The sequence below is a fragment of the Anolis carolinensis genome, chromosome 3, assembly GCF_035594765.1.
Source record: "Anolis carolinensis isolate JA03-04 chromosome 3, rAnoCar3.1.pri, whole genome shotgun sequence".
In the NCBI taxonomy this organism is placed as follows: Eukaryota; Metazoa; Chordata; class Lepidosauria; order Squamata; family Dactyloidae; genus Anolis; species Anolis carolinensis.
In genome coordinates, this window is record NC_085843.1 from 176943301 (window position 1) to 176966153 (window position 22853).

The 22853-nt window shown below is 41.4% G+C and overlaps 3 protein-coding genes across 3 annotated transcripts in view; 1 reads left to right on the top strand and 2 right to left on the bottom strand.

Annotated features, from left to right (window-relative positions):
* The window catches only part of LOC134297668 (uncharacterized), a 345438-nt gene that overhangs the window by 251764 nt on the left and 70821 nt on the right, over positions 1-22853 (bottom strand). The window lies entirely within an intron of this gene.
* The window catches only part of mat1a (methionine adenosyltransferase 1A), a 53619-nt gene that overhangs the window by 19354 nt on the left and 11412 nt on the right, over positions 1-22853 (top strand). The window contains exons 2-7 of the mRNA XM_062975829.1: positions 490-567; positions 1142-1264; positions 5567-5679; positions 18605-18748; positions 21216-21434; positions 22457-22639. Coding sequence (XP_062831899.1) covers positions 490-567; positions 1142-1264; positions 5567-5679; positions 18605-18748; positions 21216-21434; positions 22457-22639 — 860 coding nt within the window. The remainder of the gene's footprint in view (positions 1-489; positions 568-1141; positions 1265-5566; positions 5680-18604; positions 18749-21215; positions 21435-22456; positions 22640-22853) is intronic.
* On the bottom strand, positions 9921-15195 carry LOC134297669 (uncharacterized). Its single transcript, XM_062975828.1, has 2 exons — positions 13429-15195; positions 9921-10200 (listed from the first exon to the last, which is right to left on the bottom strand). Exons 1-2 carry the CDS (start codon positions 14974-14976, stop codon positions 10159-10161), a joined length of 1590 nt encoding a protein of 529 aa, XP_062831898.1. The 5' UTR covers positions 14977-15195; the 3' UTR covers positions 9921-10158.

Here is a 22853-nt window from a genome sequence, read left to right on the forward strand (position 1 = left end):
ATGATCCAATTCCTGGTTAAATCTCTTGTTCCCAGACAGTAGTTGACCTTTAAGTGCCTGATCTGTGCCGATAACCCCCTGTTTCTTTTGGACTGGGCTATAGTGAATTGTATTCCCATGTACCTTTGTTTCTTCCAAGACCTGACCTTGAAATAATCTCATTTGATAGCAAGGCGATCACCGCATGTTCACTATGTCAGTGTGTTAGGGCCTCCGTTTGCTACAGGGGCATTTTTTTCATGAAAATCCAATGACATAATACATTCCCATCTCACTCTCCTTTTGTATTTTGTTTGATGAACAGGTGCTCAGGGGCTAGCTTCTTTTGATTTGTTTTTTTTCTTCGATAAGGAGAGTTTGCATTCAATATATCTATATGTGCTAGAAAACCGGTATACCTTTATGTTTCTCAGTCCAGTGTGACAAATGTAGTCCATATTTTCTTTTTTCATGCAACCAAAGCTGTACTCTGTTCTTTTTTTTTCCCAGACAAGATCTGCGACCAGATTAGTGATGCTGTGCTTGATGCTCATTTGAAGCAAGATCCAAATGCAAAGGTTGCTTGTGGTAAGGGAACATTTGCCCCCTCAAATGTTGCCTCTTTTTCATTTCCTAGAAAAATGACCCTCATTATAGGAGTTGGGTGGGGAAGAAGTAGAAGACCCACATAATTTAGGCTGTGGGGAGTAAAATGAGGCCTCTACTACATCCCTGATTTCTGGGAAGTCCAGCAAGAGAATTAAAAAAAAAAAAGAGGAGAAGTTTAATTCCCTACAAACTGTATTTTAGACTGCATGTTCGTTTCCTTTGTGCCACATAACTTAACTGGAACTGCTAAAAGCTCTACCTTGCTTTCCATTATTTTGTGGTACTTGACTATGAGAAAATGGAACCACAAAGTTGAAGTTCCACTTTTGAGAAAAGAAGTATAAATGGATGGATAGGTGGCGGTTATGTGGTATTTATGTTAGTTAGTTACCCATAGAGAAGTGCATATGTGGAATACACAAAAGGTTTATGAAGGAAAAAGTTAGTGAATACTTGCAGCCTTGAATGCTTGGAGAGCACTGAGCACTCTTGTTGCCAATGATTTCTCCAGCTGGTCTCATTGGGATTTCAACTTGTCTTCCTTTTGTTTCAGAGACAGTGTGCAAAACTGGGATGGTGCTGCTCTGTGGAGAGATCACATCTACAGCTGTGGTGGATTACCAGCAAATCGTTCGAGATACAATTATGAACATAGGTTATGATGATTCATCTAAAGGTTGGTGGAAAAAGGAAGTATGACTATTGTAGTATGTCAAAGCTAACCTACTAACCCAAAAGCTGTAGAACAAGTCACTGTCAGTAAAAGAGGAAAGTGGCTGATGCAATCATGTTCAAACATTGCCATGAAATAGATTTCACAAGGTAGAGAGAAAACTATTTATTAGGTGGACAAAGGTTATCTCAGGAGTGTTCCTACTATTTATGTCAGACTTTTATGTCAGGCTTCACTCCTTCAGTAATGTTGACTGGGACTAAATGCATTAGGGAATATGTATCCGTCTATTGTATTTCCTTGTGTAATAGTCACATTTGCCCTTTTTTGACTAAAAAAGTAGAGTGCAACTATTATGCAAGGCTTCACTGCCAGTTGTAGCTGCAAATGGTCGGGCACACAGCTGAGTGAAGCCCTGTAACTGCAAATGGGGCAGACGTGCAGACAAGTGAATAAAAGATGTGACTATTGTGCGAGGAATAACAAAATACCAATTTTGACACCTCCAAAATGGGGGTGCAACTGTTCCATAGTGGCAACTACAGGGTGTTTGAAAAAGAACTCCCTATTCACCATTTAATTGGCAGTTCCCTGAGACTGCATTTTACTTTTTAAAAAGTCAAATTGTAGATTTTCCACTTAATTTGCAGCTGTATCGGCCTAATTTGATGTGAAGGGGTCAGATTTGTTGTTCATATTTTGACCTGTTCCCATAAAAATGAATAGGGGAGCTCTAATTTTAACAACAAAAGCACCTAATGTTGCCACAGCCAAGCCTTCTCTGCTTTCTCCTTACTGTCTTATCACTCAGACATGCATGTTGGTTTAGGCTATGTCCTGCAGAAATGTTTCCAAAGCTTTTGTCCAGTTCACTTTTAAGCAGTTTAAGGCACTGATATTTCTCCTTCCTGAAAAGAATCCCAGCCGATCAATGACCCTACTAAGCATTCTCTCTATTTGGAGTGAATATGTATTTATTTATAACACAGTTGTCATTGTGGTTCAGACGAATAGACATTAAAATTATTGTAGTCCTTCCTGCCTTACACGTGGGGATACATTCCAAGACACACACACACACACACTCACACAAACACACACACACCATGAATGCCTGAAGCCATGGATAGGACTGAAACCTATACGAGTAAGATTTTGGACCATGGGTAAGGGAAGATTTTGTAATATTTTCAGGCAGCAGTTGAACATTGAACATGGGTAATTGAAACTGAAAAGTAAACCCTCATACAACAGGCAATTACTTTTTTTTGGTTACAAAGTAGAATATAAATGTGACATAACATATGATAAGAAACAAAAGCAAGCCACAAATGTAGCAAGCCACAAACGTAGATCTTTTTTCTTTCTTTTTTAAATTCCCAAGAGGCCCAAATTGCAAATGTTGTTTAAATGGTCCTGTTGAAATCTTCATCTAGGGTTCATCTGCACTGACCATTTAATGCAACTCCAAGCTGACTCCAAACTGCAGCAGCCTCAAAATACAACCCCCCCCCCCCCCCCAATGTGCTTTATGACACTGAAGGGTATATTAAAGTATATAAAAGAAAGCTGTAGGGAAGTCTGGGTTAAGCATTCTAATGTGTTGCAGCAGATTCCAATATATCTTAAGTCCCAGGCTGAAATTGGCTTCACAGAATGCATTGTAGATACTAGGGCTGTGCAAAACGTAGTTTGTGTGTCATATGTCTGATCTATTTCGTAAGATCTGTATATACAACACGATTTTCAAACTGTGAATGGCACCCATACAAAAAAAATTAAGATTCAAAACACTCATCTATGACTTTTCGGAAGAGTTATGTAAATCTCAGAAGTGGCTCCAGGTCTCCGTTGTGGGTGTTGCTTCTCCCCCAAAAGGGCTGGGTTTGCCCCCCCCCCCCCCCGAAGAGCTCCAAGGAAGATGACATGGCCTGGAGTTGAGGGAGAAGCCTTGCTCTTTTCTCGAAGGGGCCCAGGGCAGGCAGGCTGGAGGTAGGGATGTCTGGCTGGATGGCCAGGCAAGAAAGGAGTCCCTCCGGCACATTGCCAGCCCAGAGAGTGACAGGCAGAGAGGAAAGGAAGGGAAGGCAAGGTGGGCAGTGTGGGATGTTGTTTTCTTGCGCTCTCTCTCTTTCTCTCTCTCTCTCTCTCTCTCTCTCTCTCTCTCTCTCTCTCTGCTTATCACTTTGTGCCTCCTCCTTCTCCTCCTCCCTAAAAGTTTTGGTGGGGGGAAACACTTGTTCATTCTTGAAAGGGATTTTGAGATAAAAGGGAGTTGAAACAACAACAAAACTTTATTTATATACTGCTTTATCTCCCATGGGGACTCAGTGGGGTTTACACATGGTAAATATTCAATACCAACATACAGCATACAACAGTCCAATAATAAAACAACAGCTTAAGCATAAGAAAAATTTAAAACAATGTGTTCTTTAGGTATAAAAACAGTATAAAAACCTTGTGAGGTAGGCAAAATTGAGAGGCAGTAACTCCAAAGTTCACCTAGTAGGTTTTCTGTTGTTGTTGTTGTTGTTGTTGTTGTTATTGTTGTTGTTATATCAAAGGCTGGATAGGCATTTGTTCTGCCTTGCAGAAGGGGATTGGACTAGATGGCCCATGGGGTCTTCCAGGGAAATAGTACTGTTAAGTTTATGTTGGATGTGCAAATCTTTTGGAAACTTGGGAGGAATAATGACCTTGGTTATGTTGTATCATTGTTCAGAAATTCAAGGAAATAGCTCTTGTCATTTTTTAAAAAAATGTTGTTCATAAAAACTTCTAAAAATTCCCCAAAGTCAATAGATGTGTGAAACATTCTGAAACTTGAAAGGCTTAGAATGGTAAATGTGTGCTGCAATTGTAGCAAATTTCATTGCACTAACCCTAAAACTGAAGGGGGAGAAGTCCCATTATTGTTCCCATTGGCATGAATGGGCGAATAACATAAGGAAAAACTTAACCCTTTTGGAGCTCCATAATAGTTTCGACACTGACCTGTCAGAGCCTGAGTTTCAGGGTCACTGACATTGTGAACCTATAAGACACCTGGATCCTGAGAAGAAACGGCTGCTGGACTTGGCGGGGAAACTTCGTGGGGTTTTGTTGGGCGGGAAATGTATCTTCAAATGAGGGGGAAGGGTATATAAAGGAATGTTGACCGACGCCTCCCATTCTTGGCTTTTTCATGTCGATGTGTCCTACAGTAAAGTTTCTGGTGACAACACAGCGAGTATCTTGTATTCATTCAGGAGCGGCTGTAGTGAGCCGACACTGACCCCTTATGACTTTTACAAAACACTTTAAAATCAAAATGAGGATTGTGTGATTTTTGTTAAGATAAATGAAGCAGGTTTTTTTTAGTCGTGTACATCCTCAGTAGACACCTGCCTTTGCTGAAGTGCTTTGTAGGATTTGGAACTAGAGGATACCAAAAAATGCCCCAAGGGCATGGCTGGGCTAATTGACTCCCTGGGACAGGTAATTGCCACTTGTTCTCTTCCCCTCCTATGCCTCTGGAGTACTGGTGTGCAGCTCTCCCAGAAATGGGAGCAAAACCCACAGAACAGTTTGAGATATGGTTCCATTGTTAATGTAATCACTTTCCTGGCCTCAAACCAATTCTAATAATCTGCACAATGAAACTGGCTCCTCCCCAACTGGTTCCAAACTGGATTATAGTGTTGTGTAGATTTGCCACTAGTACTAAATGTCCACAAAGACACTTCCTGGCCATGTTTCATAACTGAGGAGCACTACAGTACGGCTTATTTGCATTAGTTATCCACTACATTTGGCAGAGGCACTCAGCATAAGACCTTTGAAAAAGGCCACAAGGATTGCTAAATATGAAGAGTAAAGCAGTCTTTTAGGCCCCTTCTACACAGATTCTCTGTTTTGAACTGGATTATATGGCAGTGTAGACTCATACAATCCAGTTCAAAGCAGATAATGTGGATTATCTGCTTTGATAATCTGGATAGCAGCGTAAAAGGGGCCTTAGATAACCTGCTCTCAATATCAGCACTTTAAACTGGACCTTTGAACAAACTGCACCAAAGCGCTGCTAGAATATGGTCAGAATTTCAAGTCCCACTCAGTGCTATTTTGAACCAACTACAATTTGATAATTTCCCATTAATACAGTTTTGATATTTTTTTGTGGATGTTTATACCCTCTGTAACACTAGAGCCTGTAAACACTACTAGGGAAGTAGTTATGTTAAGATGTTCTGTGCAATCCTGCTAAACATGTTTTATTTTTAAAAGAGCAATGTAAGTTATTCTATTTATTCTGCTCCTCAGGCTTTGACTACAAAACTTGCAATGTTCTTGTGGCTTTGGAGCAACAGTCACCAGATATTGCTCAGGGTGTTCATCTGCACAGGAGTGAAGAAGAAGTTGGTGCTGGGGACCAGGTAATCATTTCCCAAGGTGTTGTGGCTATGATGACTTACTGGCATTTAGGGATGTCGTTCTTCACTAAGTTTCTTCTTTAAGATAACAATGAGTGATTTCAATGGGTTTTTTTCCACTGTAGGAAAATCTTTGAAAATCACACAGTTTTTGAGGTCTATTTTCAATTTTGGACTTATTTTGTGCAAAATTTGCACAACAGTGTTTGGAACAAAACCCCAGCATTTTCACTGTAGAAATACTAAGTCCTGTGCAGAAAATGCTCTTTTCTATGCAAATTAACCATGTGCAATTTTTTTTGTAATACATTTTTACTTTTTAAAAACAATTGACACAACAACAACAAAAACATAAAACATAAACCCATCTCCGAGATTACACAGAAAGAAAGTAGGAAGAGACAGGGAAAGGGATGGGACAAACACTGTTTGGGATGGGATTGGGGTGGGGAAAGAGGCATCGACTCCAGTCAAATAGGGAAATTTGCCTAGAGTGAGAAGATGGTACAATCTAAGGTATATTTACCCTACACCCGACAAAAAATGTGTAAGCTGCTCCCGAAAAAAGAGAGAAAAAGAAAAAAGGGGAAAAAAAGAGAAGGAAGAAAATGATGATAATAATGATAAAAATGACTTCCATCTATTGTATGATGTTGTGGATAATGTTCTTTAATTATGTTTCTAACTCCTATCTTGTTTTTCTTAAAAATTGTTTCAGGCACCTGCTCAGTTTAGTCTGAGGCAATTTTTTTTAACCAGTCATTCTTAATTATCATATGATTATTTTGCAATTTTCTTTTTTTAGATAGTTTTTAATTTGTTCCCAATTTGTTTTTTTTTTTTGGTCTACCTTGGTTTTGCGATAATAAATAAGTTTATCCATATTCATAATCTCTAAAATTTTGTTTTACCACATTTTTATCTCTGGTCTACTTTTTTCCCTCCAGTTTTTTGCGTGTATCATTCTCGCCGCCGTTATTAAATAATTGAATAAAACCTCTTTATTTTTGTCCTTTTCTATATCATATAATCCTAATAGAAAATATTTTGGGTCTAAGTTGATTTTAATTTGTAACATCTTTTGTATTCTCTGGTGAATTTCCTTCCAAAAATTCCTGGCTGTATCGCATGTCTACCAGCAATGGAAGAATGTACCTTCCTGTTCTCCGCATTTCCAGCATTTATTAGAGATTCTTTTGTTATGCTTTGATAAATTTTTTTTGGGAGGGGGGGGGTCAAATACCATTGGTAAAATTTTTTTATCCAATTTTCTTTAAGGTCTGCTGAGTACATCGATTTTAATCTGCAATTCCATGCCTTTCCCGCTCCTCAATTCTTATAGTCTTCCCTATGTTTCTTGCCCATTTGATCATACATTCCTTTATTGTTTCCTCTTCTGTCACCCACTCTAGTAATTTTTTATATATTTTGGTTATGACCTTATTTTCTGATTGCATTATTTTATCCCAGAATGATTCTTTATCCTCGAATCCTATCTTCTTATCTGTATTAAAGTAGTCCTTCAATTGTAGGTATTGGAGCCACCCTTTATTTTTAAATTTTTGATTTATCTCTTCTTGGGTTTTTAATTTATATGTTCCCTTTTCCCTTCGTAATATATCTTTGTATTTTGGCCAACCTGTCCCTCTCATATCTCTTCTGTGGGAGGCCTCTAAAGGTGAAACCCATAGTGGGATTTTTGGGAATAGGTTTCCCTTATATTTTCCCCATATTTTTATTATTGCAGAACGGATGAAGTGGTCCCCGAAGTTCTTTTCTGTCTTTCTTTTCCCATACCACGCATATGCGTGCCATCCTGCTCTAAGGTCTACCCCCTCTATTGTTAGTAGTTAGTTTTCTGGAGCGTTGTCCACTCTCGAGCCCACATTAGACCGCAGGCATCATGGTATAACTGTAGGTCAGGGAGGGCCAGACCTCCTCTTCTTTTTTCATCTATCATATGAGTTTTTCTTATTCTGGGTTTCTTATTTACCCAGATGAATTTATTTATATCCTTGTTCCAGGTTTTGAATCTTGTTATGTTTCTAGTTAGCGGGATATTTTGGAAAAGAAATAGCATTTTTGGCAAGATTTACATTTTAATTACTGCTACTCTCCCCAGTAGTGAAATTTTGAGTTTGTTCCAATTATCTAGATCTTTTTTGATTTCTTTCCATTTGGGGTCATAGTTGTTCTCTACCAATTGTGAATTTTTTGCCGTTAAAATTATCCCTAAGTAACGAATCGTCTTTCTAATTTGGATGCCTGATATATCTACCAATTTGTCTTGTCTATCCTTAGTCATATTTCTCGTTAATAGCATAGTTTTATCTATATTTACTTTAAGTCCTGATAACTTCCCAAAATTTTCTCTTTTATCTGACCATTTTCTTATTGTTTTTGTTGGTTCTTCTATTATGCAGATCAGGTCATCTGCATATGCCCTGATCTTATAATTTTCTTTCTTTATTTTTGCTCCTTTCAGCTCTGGATCTTCTCTAATAGTGTTCAGTAGTATTTCTAGTGCGAAAATAAATAACAGCGGGGAGAGCGGGCAACCCTGTCTGGTTCCTTTTGTGATTTTGATAGGTTTTGAATCCAGTGTATTTATCTTAATTTTTGCTTTTTGTTTAGCATATATTCTATTAATCGCATTACCAAATTTAAAACCCATGTCTAATTCTTTAATTAATAACTTTAAAAAAATCCCAATTTAGGCTATCAAAAGCTTTCTCCATGTCAATTGCTAATAATGCTATTTCATCTTTATTTGTTTTTTCATAATATTCTATTATATTTATAATTTCCCTTACATTGCCTTTCAATTGTCTCCCTGGCAAGAATCCTACTTGATCCTCCTTAATCCACTCCTTCAGGAATTATTTCATCCTTTCTGCCAATATCCCTGTAAAAATTTTGTAATCTTGATTCAATAGTGATATCGGTCTATAATTTTTCACATTTTGGGGGTCATGGCCTTCTTTATATATCATTGTTATTATCGCTGATCTCCATGTAGCTGGGATTTCTTGGTTCTCCAAAATCTCATTCATTATCTTTTTAAGATGTGGTGTTACTTCCTCTATGAATCTATATATATAAGAGTTCTGACATCACGGCGATGCACTAAACAACTCAACTAAACACCCCCCAACCACAAAAATTACCATCACAACCCCTTATCCCCGCCTCAAGTACGATACAACAAAATATCACACAAACAACAATCACAGGGCCAAAAACCACAACAGACCATGTGCACCTGCGCCAACACACAATCCTAGAAACGCTTCCCCCCCCGTGCGCGCACACACATACCCCTCGCCCACGCGCTCAACTTCTCCCTCCTCCGGCACCGCCTCCATCTTACAAAAAAAAACTCTTCACCAATCCTTCCCTCCACCACCTTCCCCCCAACGGAACACTCCATCCTCCTCCTTCTCTCCAGGCCTCCGAGGTAAAAAAAACAAATAAAAACGGAGAGCCTCCATTCAGCGGCTTCTTCGTCACCCACCTTTTCCTCTTCCAGACACTATGGCTTCCTTTCTCTCCCCCTCTCTCCTTCCTCCGCCTACCTCCCAATTCGAGGCGAGATTCCTGAGGGAAGAAGGGAAGAACCACCACCACCAGCACCTTCCACCTCAAAATAATTTTCTTCTCCCTTTTCCCCGCACACCCCCTCCCTCTCTCCCTTCCTTCTGCCTTACTGTCTTCCTTTTAGTACTCCTTTCCAAAACTTTCAAATGTTCTCAACTGCTGTGAATCTCAAAGGCTCCTTTAAGAGCCAGCCTCTATTCTGGGGAAACTACAGTTCCCATCATGCTCTGCCATGCCTCTTCCCCAATGGCAGGGAGAGTTTGCAACGTTTCCTTAGCAACTGGAAAACTTCAATTCTTCCTCCTTTGGTTATACAACAGACAACTTTGGGTTATACAAAACCAGCACCTCGTGGCTCAAGTGACTTCACTCCAATTGATATTAAATAACAATCATAAAACAATACATTAATCAGTCAATAAATAGGCAATATACTTTCCTCCTGTTTTTTTCCCAACAGTTTCCAAAAAGCGAACCTCTGAGGATGTGCAAAGTTTCTTTTCTCTGCCATTCTGTTCTCTCTATTGTGTATAAGGGGTGGCTTTTAAATACCCCATAATATTATAATGCTATCATAATAATAAGGCTTTCTAATACTCCATTGTCAGCTCACCACAGCCGCTCCTGAATGAACACACAAGACTCTCTGTGATATCACCAGAAACTTTTACTGTAGGAAACATGAACATCAGAAAAGCCAAGAATGGGAGGCTCCGGCCAACCCTCCTTTATATACCCTCCCCCTCATTTGAACAGTCTCTTCCCGCTCAGTAAAACCCCGCGCAAATTCCCCGCCAAGTCCATCAGCCGTTTCTCCTCCGAGTCCTGGGACGCAGGTGTCTTATCAATGTCAGTGACCCTGAAACTCAGAGCCACATCCAGGCTCTAGTAGCAGGGTTCTGACATGGCGTCCTCCTCCCCTTCGTCCTGGAAGGAAAAGATTAAACACAACTATTGTTCTCCGCTGTCCAGAGTTCCTTTATACTTTTTTAACAGGCTGCAATGGAATACCGGGTGTACCTTTCCTAGGTCCTTTGGTAGCCTCAGCTCATAGGTCACTTCGTTTATTCTTTTTGCTACCCTGAATGGCCCTATATAGCGTGGAGCCAATTTCTTGGATGGGAACCCCAATTTCAGGTTTTTTGTGCTCAGCCAAACCAGATCTCCTTCGCCCAATTTGTCCCCCTCTCGGCGTCTACGATCCGCAAAGAGCTTGTACTTCTTTTGTGTTTCCCGCAATGCCTCTACCACGGTTCGCCACCCTTGCTTGATTTTGGCCGGCCATTCCTCGTCGGTCTGGCCCTCCCCTTCCTTCCACTCGGGTAGCCTGGGGAAAGGTGCCACCTCCTGTCCGTATACTATTTCGAATGGGGCACGACCTGTGGCCGAATGTACGGCCCCGTTAAAAGCCATCTCAGCAAACGGAAGAAGGTCCGCCCAATCATCCTGTCTATAATTGGTGTACATCCTTAAGAATTGGCACAGTGTCTGTTGGGTACGTTCGACCCCCCCGTTGGTCGCGGGATGAAAGGCCGAGCTCAGGTTCCTTTCTGCTCCTAACAGCTGTAAGAATTTTCCCCAAAATTTTGCAGTAAATTGGACTCCCCGGTCACTAATTATCTTGTCGGGACACCCATGTAGGCGATATACGTGCTTCACATACAAATCAGCAAGTTTTTCAGCTGAAGGAAGTTTTGGCAGAGCCACAAAGTGTGCCTGTTTTGAGAATAAGTCCAATATTGTCCAAATGTATCTGTGGCCTCTGCTGGGGGGTAGTTCGCCTACAAAATCCATGGCTACGCATTCCCATGGCCTCATGGGCTCTACCACCTTCTGCAATAGCCCCTGGGGCTTCCCCGGTGGTGTTTTTCCCTCTGCGCATAATTCACACTGCGTGACGTACCCCCTGGCGTCTTTCCTCATTCCGGGCCACCAGCATTGTTTGGCCAACAGTTTAATAGTCCTGGTGGGGCCTAGATGACCCGCACCCTTGTTATCATGGTACTTCCTTAACATTTCTCGTCTTAAACATTCAGGAATATACAATTTCTTATTTACAAACACCAAATCCCCACACAATTCTCCCTTTTCTTTGTTTGTTTGTAACCATTTGTCCATTCCATACGCTCGCTTCAACTCTTCCTCCCATATTTCTCCTCCCCCCGTGGAAATGGCAGTACGTTTGTTTTCTTCGGCCGCTTGTGCTCGAGTTAGTACTGCCAGGCCCCATTGCTTATCAAGAAAAATACTCCCTTCAGATTCCTGAATTCCTCCCCCGTGCTGAGGCATCCGAGAGAGAGCGTCAGCGAGTATATTATGTTTCCCCTGGAAGAATCTGAGTCTGAAATCAAAACGGCTGAAATATTGGGCCCATCTAATTTGCTTCGCTGATAGTTTACGAGGGGATCTTAGATACTGTAAATTTCTATGGTCAGTCCACACCTCAAACGGTGTTCCACTTCCTTCCAGGAAGTGTCTCCAGCACTCTAGTGCTTTTAGAATCGCTAAGGCTTCTCTCTCCCAAATCGGCCAGTTTTTTTCTGTATCACTAAACTTTTTTGACAGATAGCCACATGGCTTCAGGTTCCCCCCCTCGTCTTTCTGTAGCAGAACTGCCCCATATGCCCGGTCTGACGCATCGCAATGTAATATAAAGGCTTTAGACATATCAGGGTGCTGTAGGACAGGCTCCTCCGTAAAACGCTTTTTAAGGGCTTCGAAAGCTTCCTGGCATTCTATTGTCCAGGTCAGTTTGGCCCCTGGGGCCTTCACTTTGGCTGTTTCTCCCCTACCTTTAGTCTTTAACAAATCCGTTAATGGCAAAGTGAGGCGCGCAAAGTCCTTGATAAATGTTCTATAGAAGTTTGCGAACCCTAGGAAGGATTGCAGCTGCTTCCGTGTTTTGGGGGCTTCCCACCCCCTCACGTCTTCTACCTTCGCAGGGTCCATCGCCACTCCCTGGGAGGAAATCCTATACCCCAGAAAGTCTATCTGGTCTTTATTGAACTCGCACTTGGCAAGCTTCGCATACAGTTTTGCTTCTCTCAACTTTTGCAGGACTTCCCTGACTAGTTCTACGTGTTGCTCCTTAGTCCGAGATACTAACAATATGTCATCTAAAAAAACAAAGACTCCCTTGTACAACAATGGATGCAACACTTCGTTGATTAATTGCATGAACGCGGCGCCTCCGCCGCACAAACCGAAAGGGAGCACACGATAATTGAATAATCCGAATGCACAGGAGAAGGCCGTCTTCCACCTGTCCTCTGGTTTAATCTGCAATTTATGGTATGCTTCAATTAAGTCCAATTTAGTGAATATCTGTCCCTCCGATAACTGGGCGATCAAGTCCTTCACTAAAGGTAGGGGGTATTTATTTCCAGAACTGATTGCATTCAGGCCCCTGTAGTCAATGCAGAGCCTCAGCGTTTGGTCCTTTTTGCGCCTGAACAACACAGGCGCCCCTAGAGGGGAATTTGAAGGCTCTATGAAACCCCTCGCTAGGTTTTTATCAATGTATTTTCTCAGTTCCTCCTTTTCCCTAGCCGACATTGGGTATATTTTTGCCTTAGGAAGCTCTGCTCCTGGGACTAGCTCTATTTTCACTTCAACTCTCCGCTTCGGTGGGAAACTGTCTGCTTCCTTCTCATCAAATACGTCCACAAAATCCCGATACTCTGGGGGTAATTTATCTGCCAGTTCTGCTATCCTGATAGAGTCTTCCTCCCCCCTTTTCCCCGGCTCTCTCTCCACTTCCTGGCTCCCTTCTTCCAACTCCATCCTGAAGATCATGCTCTTATCCTCCCAGTTGATTTGCGGGTTGGCCTGCCCCAGCCATGGCATGCCTAGTATAACATTATAGCTGGCTATTTGTGATATCACAAATGACACCTTTCCTTCCCAACTCCCTATCTTACACTTTACATCTTCGGCACTGTACTTAGCTAATGATCCCGATGCTGTGGATCCGTCCAACTGCGAAAAAGCTATTGGGGATTCTAGGTTCGTTCTTTCGCATCCCAATCCCTCGGCTAATTCAGGGGAGATGATGTTCCTGGAACATCCACAATCCACAAATGCTTTGCAGGTTGCTTGTTTGCTGCCACTTTCCAGCTGAATGGGGACCACTATCATGGCTTTGTCCTGACTTACCAACCCCCCCGAGTGGTGCCTCATCGGTGGTTCTTCCTCGGCGCGTTTCCCTGCCACGGCTCTTGGTTTGGGCGGGCCTCCGCCTTCCCCTTTTCTCTGCCAGCACTCGGCAGCCCTGTGGCCCAAACGGCCGCACACGAAGCAGCCCCTCCTGCTGGTGCTCACGTTCCCTGGCGGCTCCGTTCTCCTCCCGGCTGGGGTTGATCCCTCCTTCCGGCTCCCCTCTTTCATCTGCGGCCGCTGCTGTAGCCCTCCTCGGTGCCTCCTCGCCTGGGCCAGCGATGTCTCGACGCGCCCCGCCAGCTGAATCCATCCGCGCAGTGTGTCAGGCTCATCACGATGCACCGCCCAGGAGAGGATCTCCCGCCTGAGCCCCTCTTTGAAGAGTTCTATCTTTGTCACTGCAGACCATTCCGGCACCTTTTCAGCGAGGCATTGGAACTCCTCCGCATACTCAGATACCGACCTCTGCCCCTGGGAGACGGTCTTCAACTCCTCCCTCGCCCGGATCTGCTCCAGTGGATCTCGGAAACGGGTCTCCAGGGCCCCCATAAAGCGTCGGAGTGACCCCAGACATGGGTCGCGCCGCGCGTGTAGTTGAACGTACCAGCTGGCCGCTCCCCTCTTCAACACTGCACCAATGGCCCGTACCCGGCTGGATTCCGTTCTGAAAGTGTGGGCATTGTCCTCCATATAGCCCCTCACCGTGGTCAGGAAAAAATCCAGTTCAGAGGACTCTCCCCCAAACTCGATCCTTAGTTCCTCTCGTCTCGGTAGGGGTCCCTGTGGTGGCAATCCCCAATCCTCCGCCCGTCGCAAGCCCCCTTGCGGGCCAGTGGGCCCCGCTGCTGCTTCCCTTTGTCCTGTGCCACGCCCGGCATTCGCCAGGGGCACCAGGGTCTCAGTTGGGAGCGTAGCCGGGATTCTCGGAGGCTTTTCCCCTTCGTCGTCACTCTCCTCCACCCGCGTCAGGCTCGTTTGGATCTTGGGCCGGGCACCGGGCTCCTTTCGCATTTCCCTTCCCTTCGGTGCTGGGAGGTCTGCAAAGCCCTGGCTGCTTCCCATGCTCACGTCCCACATTGAGCTAGCCCGGAGTTCCCTTCCTCGCTCCGGCTCCGCCAAAACCGCCAGGCGCTCCATCGCCCTCGACATCACTGCCAGGGTGGTCTCCATCGCCGACATCCTCTCCTCCAGAAACACCATCTTTTGCGGGCCTGGGGAAGGTGAACCTTCCTCTCCTCCGGTGCTGTCTCCCCGCACCACTCCACGCCTCTGGGTTACCCCATTTGGCTGGGCATAAGCGGTGGAGGACGCCAGGGCCGCCAGCTGGTGGAACTCAGCGTCCGTCTCGGGAGTGGCCCTTTCCGACCTTCCTCCTCCGGCGCCCAAGAGCTCTTCATCCTCCACTTGCATGTTACACCTCACCGCTACAGCGGGATGGTGTCCGTATTCTTGGCTTAGTGTCAGCTCACCACAGCCGCTCCTGAATGAACACACAAGACTCTCTGTGATATCACCAGAAACTTTTACTGTAGGAAACATGAACATCAGAAAAGCCAAGAATGGGAGGCTCCGGCCAACCCTCCTTTATATACCCTCCCCCTCATTTGAACAGTCTCTTCCCGCTCAGTAAAACCCCGCGCAAATTCCCCGCCAAGTCCATCAGCCGTTTCTCCTCCGAGTCCTGGGACGCAGGTGTCTTATCAATGTCAGTGACCCTGAAACTCAGAGCCACATCCAGGCTCTAGTAGCAGGGTTCTGACACTCCATACTATAATAATAATAATAATAATAATAATAATAATAATAATAATAATAATAATAATAATAATAATAATAACAACAACAACACTTAACCATCATTGGATCTTCAAACCAAATCTCATCAGATTAATTACCATTGAATGACCTTACAACTTCAAACCCTGCCTGCTTCCTACTTAGGGGAATCCTTTCTTGGGAGGAATAATAATAATAATAATAATAATAATAATAATAATAATAATAATAAAAAACAACCTTTGGAATATAATAATAATATTACATCATAATAATAAACCTTTTAAATATAATAATATTACATAGTAATAATGAAAATAAACCTTTCAAATATAATAATAATATTAAATCATAATAATAAACCTTTGGAAAATAATAATAATAATAATAATAATAATAATAATAATAATAATAATAATAATAATAATATACAGCAGGTTGTATACACACACACACACTGGTATATATGGATAACGCATACTCACCATACACCATATATAGGTGTGGGATACATACATATATGGAATATATATAGGCAACTTCAGATTATTTCTATATGAGAAACAGAATCTATATACATGCACACACATTTGTATATGGATACAACGTACAACAGATGTTCAACGTACAACATATGACTACTTCCTACCAAGGGCAACCCTTTGTTACCCAGCTTAAATACAATTGAATATCCTTTCACCTTCCAACCCTCGCTCCTTCCTACCTAACCTAAACCTTTCTTGACCACTTTTAATACCATTCAATACCCTTACACCATCAAACCGTACTTCCTTCAGACTTTAACTACTAATGGACTTACTGGAAGTTCACTAGACATGATGTGAGTTCAAGATCACACACAATCTTATCCATTTTCTACATATATACAACTATAACACATATACCAAATACCACGACTTCCTCATTACTTTATTTTAAACACCACCACACTCCTCCACATCAAGACGTAAAGAACAACACTCTGAAAACAGATGAATTCCACACAAGAAACAAACACAGCCACCTAACACATCCCAACAAACGATTCCCCCACTCAGGAATCACACAGGCTTTGAGGCTGAAAGGCCATTACATGCCAATCATTCCAGCTAATTGAACCATTCATACTTCCGTCCAAACGACAAAAAAAAGGAATAACCACAAATACTGCATATTCACAACCTTTTGGAAATGACATATACCAACTACCACCAATTGCTCAATACTTTATTTCCCATATCACCAGGCTTCGCCACAGCAACGCGTGGCCGGGCATAGCTAGTACTTTATAATATATTTCAGTTAGTCCATCTGGACCTGGCGCTTTATTACGATCTGTTTTCCTAATCATTCTTTTAATTTCATTTTCAGAAATTTCTTTATTCAGTAATTCCCTTTGGTGGTCTGTTATCTTCTCTAATTTTTGTTTGCCTAAGAATATTGATATATCTTCCTTTCTTATTTGATCCTTGGTGTATAGTTTACTATAGAATTTGTTAAATTGGTTGGCTATTTCTGATTCATTAGTGTATTTTTCCCCTCTGATTGTATTTCAGATATAAATTGGGCCTGTCTTTTTTTTTCTCCTGATCTTCCAAGTTAACCACTTGCCAGGCTTATTGGCATTCTGAAATTGTTGTTGCTTTATAAATCTTAGCTGTTTCTCTAATTCTTCGACTTTTACAAAAAATAATAGAAGAAATCAGACAGGGAGAAAAGAAATTAAAAGAAAATCCAGGGAATAAGATTTTAAAATTTGAATTAGAGACATTGGCTAAACAAAAAACTTCTTTAGAAGTCGAAGAATTAGAGAAACAGCTAAGATTTATAAAGCAACAACAATTTCAGAATGCCAATAAGCCTGGCAAGTGGTTAACTTCTTTTCTCCGTTTATTCTTTTGGGCACTTTGCTGTATAAAGTGACCCCGCATGTAGGCTTTGCTAGCATCCCAAGTATTTTGTGATGATACTTCATCGGAATCATTCAGGGTAAAATATTCCTTTAATTTTTTTGTTTTTCTCAATGTCTGTCTCAGATTTTACTAGATTACCACTAAGTCTCCATTTATATATTTTTTGTGTTTTATTTATTGTAAATTCTAATAAACCATGTGCAAATTTTACACAGATCCCCAATTATAATGTTTTCTATGCAGGAAACAATAACTTGAATGTTATGTTTTTAAAGCAGAAAATGCTCCTTTCTGTGCAAAACAACCTTGCAGAATTTTTAACCAGAATAAATCCCAAAGTGCAAATATTCTCATCAGGGTTCTTAACATTCAAAAAAGAACCTTATTTTTTTTTACTATTTTCCCACATAGTTTAAAAATATTATTTCTATCCTTACTTAGCAGTGCACTTTGTGTGATGGGACCTGGTTTACCATTTGTCATCCCCACAAAATCATGCACCCATAAACATTATTTTGATCAGGTCATTTGGTTGATGGCAGATGCAAACACAGGTATTCAATACTTTTAAAAACAAAACAAAACACCAAACACTTATTGTACTAGGTATTTTGAATAAGGATACACCATCTATATCAGTACGCTATAATGAAACGAAAGTCTCTCCTTGCAAGAAAAGGAGAACATGGATGCTTGTGCCACAAGAGCAAGGAACTTTCTTTCACATGTGGTATTTCTGTAAAAAAGCAAGAGATTTCTGGGGCAAGGTACAAAGAATTGTTTCAATCAAATATACAGTTGGAACCTGAATTATTTTTTATTGGAAATGTCAAATAAGCAAACAAAATCACTGAACTACAAAGTATTGCACTACATGATAATAGCCACTCGGACATTATATGCACAACATTGGAAGAATGCAGATTCCCAAAAATAGAAGAATGGATTGTTGAAGTTTTGAAAATACCAGAAATTGACAAATTAGTAATGATGAACAAAGAAAGAACACACAAAAAAACCTTTATATGAGACTGGGAGCCATTCTTAAGCTTTGTAAAAAAAGAAAAGAAAAAGAAAGAGGGGAATGTTTTTAGAAGGCTTCATAATGTAATCTGTTAGAATATTTGTAGGGAATCTATAAATATGTATTAGACCAGAAGGAAGGTTAGAAAAACAATGTAATAGGAAGGAAAAACAGAACTATTTATGAATGTCTCCAACACAACGGAGAGAAAGGCTGGGAGGGGTGAGAGGAGGGAAGGGCATAGTCAAATATTATTATTGTATAGGTGTTAGGTAGTATTGTACTGGTTCAAGTATATATACATATACATAGATTTGCTTCATTTTTATGAACATGTATGTATATATGTAAGAATATATATAGAATTGGAAGAGTGTCTCATGAAGAGAATGAAATAATGAAGTAGAAGTAGTAAATTATCCTCCTATTGTGGTTACTGAAAATTTGTTTCCTGATATAGGGCCTGATGTTTGGCTATGCGACGGATGAGACAGAAGAATGCATGCCTCTGACAATTATGCTTGCTCACAAACTGAATGCCAAAATGGCTGAGCTGAGGCGCAATGGGATCCTTCCTTGGCTTAGACCTGATTCCAAAACCCAGGTATGCCTTAGGCATTTTCCCAGTTTCTTCCTTTCTTTTTACTTGAATAGAAGTCTGTTTCCACGCTTGAGAGATTCAATTACTGATTAGTCAGATATGAGTTGGTAGGCTAATGTGGGCCTCTGACAGCAGTGAAGGCTGTTTTCCTTAGATCTATAGGAAGTCAATATTGCACACCCGTCATTAAAAACTTAGCACCCTTTGACCTACAATTCTCAGTAGTCAGTGTTTACCATCTCTGTCAGTTAGGCTACAAGACATAGCTGTTGCAGAAGCTAGGGCTAACAGTGGGGGAAGCTAGGGCTAACAGCGGGAACTCAACCTGCTCCCCGGATTTGAACCGCCAACCTTTTGGTCAGCAAGTTCAGCAGCTCAGCAGTTTTAACCCACTACGCCACCAGGGCACTGCCCTATATCCCAGAATCTGATCCTAGATTATCTGTTTTATGAGTCTCCACTGCCAGATAATCTGGGATAAAAAGATAATCTGGGATCAGATCCTGGGATATAGGAGCAGTGTAGAAGGGGCCAAAATAATCACAATGGCTCAGACCACAAGTGTCTAGACGAAACTTCCTTCTTGTCTTCTGCACTGGTTGAAGGGGGGGGGGGGGGGGGAGAATCTGTTTGATTTATGGTTGCCTCAATTACAACAGCTCTAATCCTATAGATTCATGAAAAGGGAGTTCAAAGGCTATAGTCATCTCATCCCTATCCTAATAGATGCTCCCAAGATTGTTGCTAGGGCGAGAGAGAGATTGCTTTTAGTTATTTGTCCAGTTGTTTCAAGGTGACTTGATTGCCATATATAGTTCTCCAGAAATTGCTATATCCAGAAACGCTCTGTGGCTGCACTGTTCAGATTAGCCAACCTCCATGAATCATTAGATTCATTTTCAGTTTGTTCTTTCTCATCCAGTGTCCGTTCCTGGAAGGTGTAGGACACAAAGATAGGCTCACACAGCTGGTGGCTATGGAAACTTTATTGAATCCGCCTTGCCAAGATGACTGCAAAAGTTTCTACTGCCCCTCTTCCGCTTTTCCCCTCAGTATATTGGGTTGTTGCCTCCCCCCCCTTTCTTCCCCATCCACACCTCCCTTTCCTTTTGTCCTTTCCCACGTTTGAAGACCAGACCCTGTCGTAAATCAGCCTTCCCCGCCAAATGGTCTCCTTCCTCTGTCCTCTTGTAGTCAGGTGCGAAAAGAACAGCTTTGAAGATGCTGTTCTTTATTGCATCCTGACATCCAGTGCTGAAAGGCCTCCAGATATCCATTTGTTTATGTAACATTATATTTTTTAAAAGAATCACAATGTTACAACATTGTAAAACTGGATGTGTTTTCTAATATCTAAAGCTTCTCTTCCTAATTTGTTTTTTGGTTTTTGGTTTTGTTTTGTTTTGTTTTTTGCATTGGGAGGTAAGATCTCACTGGAATTCACTGCATCTTGTCTTCATGCTGAAAACATACTTACTGAAGAGAAAAAATACGCAGTGGGAGATTTTAGCAAAGTGATTCTTTTTTATTTATAGTCATCAAAGAAACAAACCCATGGATTCTTTTCCTGTTCCAGCACTAGACCCAATTCTATTCTTGAGCCTATACATTCAATAGAGTAGAATTGAATGAAACATTCAGGAGAAATGGGGAACTTTTGAACCTCCAAGTGTTTTTGACTACTCAAATGGTGCACACAATCCTTTTGTAGCATCCATAAAGTCCTAAATGTCAGGAGAACAAATGGTTCCATACTTCTGCTGTAGATGTTCTAATGTCATAATCACTCATGTCATTCAACTATGACATCCCTGGAACAGGCACATAGCATATGGACAAAAGGGGGACAGGGACAAACAAGGCAGGAAACATTAGCTGGCCATAAAGATTATTTGCTTTGATGTGTGGGAAAGGGCAAGCATCAGAGAATTTCTGTGATGTATGACTTTGTAGGTAAAGCCTACAAATATATGGGCTGTAGAGCATGACTCATGCATTCCAAACATTAAAGATGTTTGTTATCCTCCGCTTCTTGAATTGGAGAATTCTTTTGAAAGAAGGCTAACATTATAGCAACACAGACAATACATAAAGAGACCATTACACCTTTTTCGGACCTAATTAAACCCTTATCATCTCTAGATTATATGTTCCATGTTATAAAAGAGCCTATATCTCTCTATATGATCTCACTCTTAAAATCTTCAGGGGAAGGCTTTCTCTCCATCCCACTACCCTCCCCAGCTTCACTGATGAGAACATAGAAGAGGGTTCTCTTGGTGACTGCTTCTAGGCTATGGACTTCCTGCTGTCTTTTGGTTCACAGGCAAGATACAGGATTACTCAAAAATGGTTGTATGAGTTCAGGAATATGGAATGATTTATTATCAGATGGACATTAGTGGATAGTGGTCTAGTCTTTTCTTTCTTTCACTTTTCTTCTTTATACCACTTCTCCATTCACTTCCAGATCACAGTTCAGTATGTCAAAAAAGATGGCGTTGCTATCCCATTGCGTGTTCACACCATTGTCATCTCGGCGCAGCATGATGAAACCATTTCTCTGGATGCTATGCGCAAGGCCCTGAGAGAGCATGTTATCAAGGCCGTTGTTCCACCCAGATACTTGGACGACAAAACAGTTTACCACCTTCAGCCCAGTGGCCGGTTTGTTATTGGTGGCCCCCAGGTTTGTATCTATATATCTAGGATTAGATAGTGGGATGACTCTGTCATTGCCCTTCTCATTCCTGAATGGAAAGAATCACACATTTATGCCATGGCTACCTCCCTTACAGGATAGGATAGTGTTTCTGATTTATTTACATATTATTACTTAAGGCACATCTGAACCCAATTAAATCTGAGAGCACTCCACTCACAAGGTTACATACTAAAATATAAACAAGATGAACTTCAACTATATAGGTTTCCAATATTCACATTTCAAGACGCCATATGGCATTTGTGTATTATAAAAGATTCTGGGAACTAAACTGATACATTGGCGATGCAGTATTCTAGGTTCAACACAAACCACAACAAGCCAATGTGCACAAAAATTTAAGAAGGTAAGACACATCTGGGTGTGAAAAAGTTTAGCATCAGGCACTCAATTCACTTTTCCACTTTATGATTTTCATCCTATGAAAATTTGATTCAGTTGCCAGAATAGAGCCCTTCATTAACATTGTACTGCTAGTGTTCTTATCTCTTGTATTAACTGATTGTAGCCTTGGTCATATTTTGTTTTGCTGGATGGCTCCTAAATGTACCTTATGGCTAATCTATTTTCGGCTCTATGCTGTATATTTGATACTATATACCCTACACTCACACTGCCCTGTCTGCCTCCGATGTAAGTCAGACATTTTCAGGCCCAGCATTTGCTATCATATCAGTAAGATTCTGCTAGCTATTGTCATAATGTTGCAGAAGCTGAGCAATCTGAAATCTTGTAAGCTTCCCATGATACCCTGTCAGTTCTGAAACGAATATTGAGGGCAGAAAGCTCTTTTTTGAATAAGATTTATTCCCATCAGCTGGATTTGCTAAATATCTGGGAGGCAACAGGTTGAGAACTAAAGAAAGAATCTCATTCACTTTTCCAGTTTAATTTCTTTCATGGCTTTTTGACAAATAGCTTCCATATGACAACATTCCCCAAATACCTGTTATACAAAAAAATTGAAGTAGTGTTTCTTATTGCAGGGAGATGCTGGAGTTACTGGTCGGAAGATCATTGTCGATACTTATGGTGGATGGGGAGCTCATGGAGGAGGAGCTTTTTCAGGCAAAGACTACACAAAGGTTGATCGGTCAGCAGCATATGCAGCCCGCTGGGTTGCCAAATCCTTGGTGAAAGCAGGACTCTGCCGTCGTGTGCTGGTCCAAGTAAGTTGCATTGTGTCCTTCTTGCTCTTTATTGATTTTGCAATTGTAAATGGTGTGATATGTGGCTAAAACAAAGTCCACATCTCATTCCCCCGAATGTCTAGTGATGGGCATCACATAGTATTTGTTCACTGGAAATTGTCTTGCATAACTTCATTGGAAACTTACAGCAAAATAAGCTACACATTCTTTCTATGCTTTTATCAGGAGTGAG